General features: G+C 37.9%; 1 protein-coding gene across 1 annotated transcript; it reads left to right on the forward strand.

The window, feature by feature from the left end:
* Positions 1-469: 469 nt before the first annotated feature.
* On the forward strand, positions 470-7,834 carry LOC118406988. The gene is made up of 8 exons (XM_035807395.1): positions 470-592; positions 1,125-1,180; positions 3,018-3,123; positions 3,397-3,433; positions 4,008-4,066; positions 4,880-4,934; positions 5,666-5,805; positions 6,387-7,834. Exons 7-8 carry the CDS (start codon positions 5,690-5,692, stop codon positions 6,952-6,954), a joined length of 684 nt encoding a protein of 227 aa, XP_035663288.1. The 5' UTR covers positions 470-592; positions 1,125-1,180; positions 3,018-3,123; positions 3,397-3,433; positions 4,008-4,066; positions 4,880-4,934; positions 5,666-5,689; the 3' UTR covers positions 6,955-7,834.
* The last annotated feature ends 2,665 nt before the right edge of the window (positions 7,835-10,499 follow it).

Consider the following 10,499-nt stretch of genomic DNA (forward strand, 5'->3'; position numbering starts at 1 on the left):
ATTATCTCACCATATACACCTCGGGGCGGGGCATTAACCCTTTATTATATCTAGACTTGAGTCATTGCGGTGTGTTTTTTGTTGTATACCTTGTACATGTATTTGTTGACTTTTACGTTTTATTTGATGCATTGAAAATCATCCAACGATGCGTTGTATTCTTTTATAATACTGATATTCATTGAAACGTTTAAGTTACGGTCTCAAACAAATTACGTGTTTCCGTTCTTTGATTTAAGAAATAAATCAAAGGCCGGAAACACGTAATTTGTCGGAGACTGTGATTGATAACCAATTCCGATTAACAATTATCAACCTATCGCCTGTTTGACATCCGTGCATTCACTGCAGTGCATTCGCAGCATCCTTGTCTAATGCCTACATCTGTAATGGACACGGTACATATGAACAACATCCTGACAACAATCCTAATCAAACCTAACCAAGCAATACATATATACATATTTCAGTACGTTCTGACCATCGACCCGAAGAATGGCACCGTCTCAGTAAAAAACACCCTGGGAGAGGAAGAGTCCAACAGAGACTGCACCATCTATGCAACTGACAGTGGAAATCCACCTAAACGGAGGTAAACATCGAATCATTAACTGACCGCATCTGTTGCTTAAGCTTGATAAATTTTCATGATCATTATCATAGTAATTGGTAACGGTTAACGTTGCAGTGAATAAAATGCATTTAGCGTACATTTGTGTTCTCACAGGAATAAATACAGATCATGGTGATAAAGGATAAGCAGGAATACAATGAAATATGATATCTATTGTCTACAATGACTATTACACACTAGTTTGGGTAGTTTCAACATCTCGCTTCTTTACACAGCTGTAAATGTACGGACTAGTGATGATATACATGGTTTATCTAATTGCATAATAAAGATGAATTTATATCCAAATAGCAAAAACTATTAATACAATTAGATTTGCTATGTAATAGTGTTTATCAGCAGTTCAAGTCATCTCTAGCATTTACTGTTACAGTATACATGTTGTTGTCACTCAATGAAATATGAACCATTTTTAGTGTTTGACTTGAGTTCATGGAAAATTGACACTTATTACAGTGTTAAACATACAATCATTTATCCATATTCCCAGCAACGCATCTTTGCTATTAAAGGACCCAGATGATCCACCGACTACGCCACCGTCAGGTCAGACATTTCATCGATTTTGTGTCCAATTACACCTCAGTGTTGTCTATCAAATGAATGATTCTAATGGATGGGTTCTTATTTTATTGCTGTGTGGCTGTAGATAAAAGTAGGTCATACTTGACATATTGACAACATATGTGACCATTTTGACATAGATGTTTCAATAGGACCACCGACACAATCTGCCTTTGCGGCTAAGTTAAATGAATACAATACCTCATGGACAGGTATCAGACTGACCTACTTTCAGAGACAGAGACTACTACACGGCAATGAAACAAGACCCAGACTTTAAAACCATTCATTCAATAGACAATACTAAGGTCTTTATCTGATAAAAAGAGTCAGAAATAGAATTTGCTTTTGGTGTTTGCATCACTTCAAAGACGGCCCAAAATACAATTTTAGGGTTACGTATCAGAATGACCAATGAGTTCTGGCCAGAGACTACTACACGGCAATGAAACAAGACCCAGACTTTAAAACCATTCATTCAATAGACAATACTAAGGTCTTTATCTGATAAAAAGTGGAGTCAGAAATAGAATTTACTTTTGGTATTTTCATCAGCTCAAAGACGGCCCAAAATCCAAATCTGAGGATAGGTGTAAACATGCCCTAACTTCTGGGACAGCCATACGGCTGAGAAAATACATACAAACTTTAACAAGCATGCAGATGATAGACAATATCAAGGTCTACATTTGACAGAAATATGAACCAAAGAAACATCTTAGTTTTTCACATTTCGTACGTCAAAGTTAGCAAAAAAATCACATTTTTTTTCAAAATCACGGAAAGTGACCTACTTTTGGTACACATGCTAACAAAATAAGAACCCAAACTTTGCAAATATTCATTTAACAGCTATTATATGTATCTATACCTGTTAGAAATTTCAAGCAAAAATATTTACCACTTTGAGACTTATTGCTCATCAAAGTTGGGCAAAAATTACGTTTTTTTGATACTTGTTAACATGGTATTGTTCTGAGGCTGCCCATGGACTGAAAGCTACATGTACACCAACATCACACCTATTTCGTACAAGCCTAGACATCAATCTAACAACATCCTTTTCCATTTTTCGTTGCGTTAAAGCATTTGGCGGTGATCCGGTCCTGAACATGGCCAATTTCCATGTTGCTGTAATGCAAAAATCTGTGAAAATAGGCTCAAAACTTGTTTGGGCTATTGCCATGGCAACAATGAGCTCTGGCCAGAAAGAAAGCTATTTTGAGGGGTTGCGGGCCAAGTACTACCACTGTGCAAAGTATGAGCCAAATCGATTTTTTTACCCTGAGCACTGCTGTTTGATTCTTACAGACATTTGGTCTTAAGTAATGACTGGCATAACCAGAGGGAAATTTTGCAATTCTATATAAAATGTGCAGATTGAGACGCTAGACACAGGCAAAAAAATATTGTGATTTACATAATCAAGACAAAGTATGCATTATTCATTGACGACTTTTTCATTTTGCAGAAGTTATGCATTTGCTACAGTTGAGCAAATAGTTGTTATGATCACACAAAAATCCTACAAATCATTACAAGAAAATTCTTCAAGAGCCTTCAATGCAAAGATAAAAATTTGAAAAACTTGCGTCATAAGGTAATAAAATAAGAAAATCAACTGACAAAATCAAAATGCAACACTATTTCCATAATCAATAAGAAACCAAATCACGCCAGAAGCCAAATCACACCATATATAACTAAGGTTTATGATACATTGTTCAAATTAGTATATACCTTACTGATGTGTTCAAACATAATTCTTGTTGTCCTTCTATTTACTGAAAAATGACCGTTGCTGTTTTGCTCTTGATAGAATGCGTAGTTGTGTTTCCCGACAATGGAGCAGTGGTCCTGACTCTGCAGATTATCACTGGAGTTCTATCTTGTTTGGTCGTCGTGTTGAGTGCTTTTCTCCTGAGGTACGTATTAGAGTATCTTTATGATAATGAAGACAGTGTCATCAGGTTCTGTATCTGTAAAATAAACACCTCTTCTAACGCAAAGGTTGCTTTTCATGTCTATATTGAGTTAAATGTGTGTATAAGATAACAGGCTTGTATATTGTGAATTACGTATATCAGAATGCATGTAATATATTACGTAGTTAAACATTCACCTGTTGAATATTCATTGGTTAACCCTCCCATTGTTTTGTACTCCTTGTAAATTTGGTTTATATTTTTTCCATAAAGGAACCGTCTACACTGCTTAAAGACCATTCAGACCAAGGTAAGGGACCAATATGTTATAAGTGTAGTTGAAAGTTTGGCAGTATATTTCGATCTCTGGTCAATGAAGTTCAGTGATAGAAAAGTAGTCTTGCATTTTGTACCATGTATGTAAAAATTGTGTACGTGTATATAGACCTGTAGACTTCATTAATAAGACTCAAGGACTTTAAACAGTATCTCTGTTATATACGTTATCTGGCCCTTACCTCTTCCACCATAACCTAAATAAAAAGCAGCTTGCAGGCCGATCCGAGTTTCATGAATAAACATTGGTTCAAACTTTTTTTTATATTACATAACTCATTATGCTACATAAATTTATTAATAATTCTATCGTTTACACTGTACTGTCATGTTTTAAAATTTTCAAAATAAGGTTTTACTCGCTTTCTACTCTCGTTTCTACTGTTCATAGGTATAGCTCACGATATAAGAAAGGTTCAATAATTGTAGTTTGGTTGTAACGACTAATAAACATATGGTATATGGTGGTATGTATTGTATGTACATTTCAGGAACACAACAGACGGTAACTATTCAATATTTCTAAGTCTATACCTTTTACATTTTAGAGGGCAAGGTCAACAGTCAGCATCCATCCAGAGGTTCCCGTGGAACCAAAACCAAAGAAGTACGTACATTCCTTCAACGTAGTTATTCATTATTATCATCGATCAATAATTATCTGAAATCACACCCCTCCTTTTGTGTGGACTGTGTTGTTACCAATATCACCAAACATCTGAACGGTGTCTGATGTGTATAGTTACTGGGTAATAGATTCAATACCAATAAGAGAATAAAGAAGGGAAGCACAAAGCGATGGTATCTTGGTTATATTAAGGACAAAAAATACAGGTATCAAATACACGATTAGCGTGGCGTTCCCTATATGATATTGTTTATTGATTTATAAAACATTTCAAAAGTCTGCGACAAACTTGTAATAGTCTTACAGCCTTCAGTTAAGTTTTACGATCATGAGACATCTAGATTGAGGTATGTGAGGTAGTGATCCTGTCCTTGGTGCTGAATTCCGCCCATATTAACTATGCCTTACTCTCTGTTTTACTGGAACCAAATACTGTCACGAATAGAGCTTAACACATAGCAACTCGAATATACAGTAAGGCATATTGGTCATAGTATTGGCCATCATACCTGTCCTTGGTGCTGAACGATTCCATAGACAAATACAGGCAATACATTTTCCTTGCCTACAGAATTTAACTTAGCTATTTCCTTCAGTTAACGTAGTAAAAGATTTCCAAAATGAAATCAATTCAGTGTGTAAGGAAGGGCATGAGCTTGAATACAAAAAGATAAAACACCGTGTATGTGAACTGTTTGCTAGCCACGTTACGATGAAACGTAGCTAAATGTATATATAAAGTGCTATGCAAGCATGCAATTACACATAGCCAAATGTGTTTTTCATATCCAGGAACGAAACCGTGGGGTTGTTGATACCAGCACAGCTTCCTGCACGGCGTCATCAGGTTTGTAACAACGTTATGCGTAACGCTAGTTCACTTTTGTCCGTAGGGTAACCTTTATCCGTTCTTTTTTAGAACAATGTATTTAGTGATATCGAGTCGACAGATGGTGGTTTCAAACTGCGATAAATTGAAGATAGTACAATTTGAAACTACCGTCCATCGACTTGATATCCCTGGATAACCTGTTTAGTAACGCAACGGATATAGGTTTCCCCGCGGTTAAAGGAGAACTAACGTTACACACATCACAATTGCCCTCTATATTTTGTATACTAAAGGTGTTATATCTTTACATTTTATCATTTTAAGTTTCACCTTGCGTAAGACATTCATGCATCATTTGATAATTGATATTTCATAACAATAACAAACGTTATTGCTGTGTCTTTTTAAATTCATCAGCCACCCAAACATTAATGTTAAATTAAATTTACATGGCGTATCATAGCAAGCTTTGTTGACACGATAAAAAGTACAGTAACTTTTGTATGATGAGATGAGATATTATTGGCACGATTATAGAATATGGAACATGTTTAGGCAGATCGTGCGTGAAACCTAATGTGTGACGAACTTTAAGGCAGATATTCATTTCCCTAGATTGCACATATGACAATGCATACCTGAAGTCTTAGTGACAACAACTATAACTGATAACTATATCTCAAGGTACATGTAGGTTACAATCAAAGAACAAAACTCATTTATACATACCACATAATTTTGATCAGGTTTTGGACAGAAATGAAGCAGCAATGCCACCTAACAACACAGAGCCAGTCTACCAAGAAATCAACGAACAACCCACCCCGGCTGCTTCTGTTGGACCTATACGGAAACCATTACCAGTGTTTAACAATGGACTGAATGGGTACAGTATATAAATTTACATATCCTTATATCTAGTTAATATTGGGTATCGGTAGCACCTTTAACACTATTCCGACCGGGGTCTTTTGGTAATCCAGGGAATAAGAGGGGTGTTTTTTGAGTGATTTTATTGGCTATTCCCGGAAAGCGTCCGTATATGCAATAAACATTTACCAGAAAATTGTAGCTACGAAAATGTAAAAGTCTGTTGCTAAGGCTACAGTTTTCGATATAGTAACAGCAACTACGCCAAATTGATGTCACATATGACGTGACCATACTTAAGCTTCCAGGTGGGATACCCCATCTTGGGTCCGCAATCTTAAATTTTGAAGAAGAAAAAACAAGTTTTTAACAAGTTAATAACAAAAAAAAAGACGATGAAAATACATTATTTGTGCTCGAGTCTCATCCTTCAATGGATTGAGTTAGTTTACGATTTAAGAATTAACCACTCTTACAAGCATGGGTATTGTAAATACGACGTCTTTACTATTGTGTTGACAGTCACATTGCTATTGCTAAATATACAGCTTTTTATCATTTTTTTTTTCAAACACATTTCTCTTCACATCCTTTCAGGCATCTGAAGCACCCAGTTGATCAACTCACTTCAGCACAAAGGGACCATCATGAGACAAGACCATCAGGGCCCCGTCGGGGGACACTTCCGCCACTACAGACTTCCCAGAATATTCCCCAACACGGGAAAGAGAAGAGGAAGAAAAAGAAACGGAGTCAAGTCCATCCCAAGCATTCGGAATGCAGGAGTGACCGCGATAGCGGGATAGGGCAGGACGACAGTCGGGGATCCGTGACGGACACTCCAGGCCCGGACTCACCTAAAGCTTCTCTGGACACACCTAAAGCTTGGCCGGATTCACCTAAAGCTTGGCCTGACTCTAGACCTTGTAAAGCTCGACCGAACTCTCCTAAAGTATGGCCGGATTCCCCAAAAGCTTGGCCGGATTCCCCGAATGCTCTACCTAATGACCATCAGACTTTGCCGGACCCAGATAGTGAGGTTTCAGACAAGGACCAGGTAGATTATCACGAGCACATACACTCGGACATAGACTCGGACGCCAGGCCTGTGTACGAGTACGACACGGAAGCAACGACCGAGTATGGCTCGATGTTAAGCCTATAGATGTCCTGGAATATACAACCTTACAGACATCATTGTTACAAACCATTAGGCATTACTTTAGTATACTTTTGGTTTGGTTCTGTTAAAGAAGAAACATAGACAACGCAAATTTGAAAGAAAATAGAACACGAAATGAATATTATGGATTGTACTTTGTTACGTAACGTTAGAACCTAATTTGGGTATTTCAAACATTGTAGTCAGAACCTGTAGCAGCGTTACTTTACTGCTATAGCTAAGAATTGAATCATAAATGATTTGGTACAAAGAACGAACATTGGGCAATAGATTTTCAAACCTCCTTTACGGTTGTGCACTAGATAGCATTGTAATACTATTGTTGTGCTCCATGTACATTACTAGATTGGCCAAGTTGAAACCAGTACCTTTTTATGTGTCTAAATTCTAAGCCGACCAAAACTTCTTTCTGATAGGACTGACGTTGACTGAAATACAATGTTATCGGTGTACATAATAGAATGAAGAATTCTATGAAGCACAGACCAATTAGCTTAATACATTAAAAGAAATTAGCTCCTACCGGCAGTTATCATGTACATACGAAGACTACTGATCTGTGATAACGCAACATGCATGTAGATAAAACCCGGATGAAGTTTGCAATTAAAGTCATTTGTGGAAATTGCATTACACAAAGTGGTATTGCACATCATCATTTCAGTAACCAAATGTAAGTTAATCTTTGAACACAACCCAAAAAGATAAAAATCGTGATTGCTGTAAGGTTTGGCCTGAATCTTGAAATCCCGATGCAAACTTCCATTTATGCGACAGTGCAGGGTGTGGACCATCAGTTGATGTGAGTTGTAATGCCAGGGTACAGGGGAGCAAAATATAGTTTGGTAAAAAAAAATTGCCAAAAAAGTCAATAAAGCATTTTAAAGGCAGACATGAAAAAAAATGAAGAAAAAAACCTTCCGTGGGTGATTAGCCCACTATACCCTTTTGCTAAATATCAGGTCACTCGATCCATGAACGACGGAGATGAATCGCTTTGAAGGTTTGACAAGTGAAGAAGAAGAAACATTACGAATACAATATATGGTATGGCTGAAATATGATTAGATTGGCAGATGAACTACAACTGCCACCGGGTAATATTGAATGCAATTTCACAATGCGTATATCATGCAAGAATAAACTAATCCATGTAGAGGGAAAAATAATACCTGTATGTCTATTAACATTGGCGGTATGACTGCGGAAAAAAATAAGATGCCCTAGGTCTAGAGCAACACAAACTGTTTACTAACAGTAATCATGGACTGACGCAGACAACAACTGAGTTTGTGTCATCATTAGATTGACCAAATATCTGTCCGGTAAACATCCATGACTCTGCCCTGTTGTTGAATACCTCGATGCTGATTTCTGCCGTCAGCAATGGAGCAAGAATGTACCAAAACCTCCTCAAAGACAGAGAGAGTGAGAGAAAACTGTGTCTATGGCACGTCAGAGGATGTCACAACGCTGAAATCTTTTGAACCCCGCAGTGGCGCAAGCTTGACACAAGTGCGGTGGGAGCGCACCTTTGTCACTGTCGTCTGCGCCTCTCGCGTTGACTGAGTAGAAGTTTGTAGCCGGATGTTCGGCAATGGCAAAGAAGTTGTATCGTATTAGAGTCCACGTGCAAATGCCCTACATCGCCGTGGATGGCATTTTTTTTTTGGGGGGGGGGGGTCAGTAGGAAAAGAACGAACCATACGTATAACAAATCCCCCATCTGTCTTACTATCAGATTAATTTCAATTCAAGCGCTCTAACTGTTAGGCACAGCACGATATCCAAACAGTACAATAGCAAAACAGTTATTGACTGATTTTGATTAGACTTATCCATTCAATATAATTATAACTGAAAACCATAGCGCATAACATAACATAAGTGTATGATATGGTTGACCTACGTGCGTTGGATATGTAATGTTATAAGTACTGAAACATGCGTTGACATGGTATCTTTATTATTCTGCCCTACTTAACTAAGCCGATTGACAATAAAGACTACTATTTTGTCCTACTTTACTAAGCCGATGAACAGCCAACCCTATTACTTTGCCCTACTTAACTAATGCTCACGGGCACCCTTACCTACATCAAGGAAGGCTCGTGCTGCGCATTGAAGCCATCAATTTTCACAAAAAGCCGTCATAGTCTTTCGGGAATGAATAACCTACTCTGACATGCGCCCTTTAATCATCCTTTGCTTTTAAATAGCAACTAGGGAGTTCACCAATAAGGTGGCTTTTCTTGTAATTAAGTGTAAATAGACGAACTTAAGAAGTCAGGTAACTACGAGAATGACCATACATTAGGGGTGACCAACTGAATTGTATTGATTGTTTTTTTAAAGAAGTAAAACAAAGATCTAGAAAAAAATAATTCAAGATAACAGTGATAAATTGTTCATGTCTCTGATGTATCACCATAAGCAGTCAAAACTGGTCTCAACGATAACTCAAGGAAGTGGGAAAAATGATTGGTTGAGCTTGCTGGCCGGGGCACAAAAATCATATTAAAACGTAAGGTACACCCCAGACATTAATATACAAGATGACCACCGTCTAATAACTTCATATTGATATTATATAGATAAAGGTAAAGTTATATTTAATTAACCCATTGTGTCAGAGCTATCTTTGTGAAACAATAAAATGCGGCTTTTGGGTGAGTTGTCTGTTTCTAAAACAGCCACGAATGTGCTTCAAATTTGTCATCTTGCAAAGTGATCAACTTAGCATTTCAATACTACATTACATTAATAGTACGCTAAATTGATTTTACCTTGTTTCTGGGACAACGATTATGAATTTTGTCATTGATTGGGACGCGCTGTCTAAGAGTAAAAAGGACTGCAGGCTAGGTAAGATAGCTGGGTTGGGGTTGATTGGGACTCGCTGTCTAAAGGTGCGCTCCCACCACACTTGTGTCAAGCTTGCGTCACTGCGGGGTTCAAAAGATACTCAGCAAATTTCAGAGATAAAGAACAAATTGTCTTTCTTTTTGTGTATTTTTTCGTCTTCTAAGTCATACTTTGACGTATTACGCAATATCTAAATTGTACAAAATCGGAGAAAATAATAAAACAGTGACGCAGTGAATGAACCCCGCAGTGACGCAAGCTTGACACAATTGCGGTGGGTACAATTGGCTGCAGGCTGGGTAAGACAGCTGGGTTGGGGTTGATTGGGACTCGCTGTCTAAGGATAAAAATGGGTGCAGGCCGGGAAAGACAGCTTGGTCGTAATGTAGAACTGGACGGGCCGTTTTAATGTAGCTTATGAATGGAGGTGATTGACTGCACTAGGTGGTTGGGCGGCGAGTATTAGTGCTAATACATAGATGTATGTCGCCTTGTTCAACGCTATTAGATGGATAGATCAGTCAATGGACTTAGAACTAGGTTAATCGGTCTGCCAATCGTCAGAACTGGTGCTGATAATAGTTCATTGTAGCCCCTTTACCCGCAAAACCGCGGCAGGAATCTTTGTCCGGTTCAGTACAATACTTACTTTCGGGACCCGT

Source organism: Branchiostoma floridae, chromosome 19, assembly GCF_000003815.2.
Source record: "Branchiostoma floridae strain S238N-H82 chromosome 19, Bfl_VNyyK, whole genome shotgun sequence".
In the NCBI taxonomy this organism is placed as follows: domain Eukaryota; kingdom Metazoa; phylum Chordata; class Leptocardii; order Amphioxiformes; family Branchiostomatidae; genus Branchiostoma; species Branchiostoma floridae.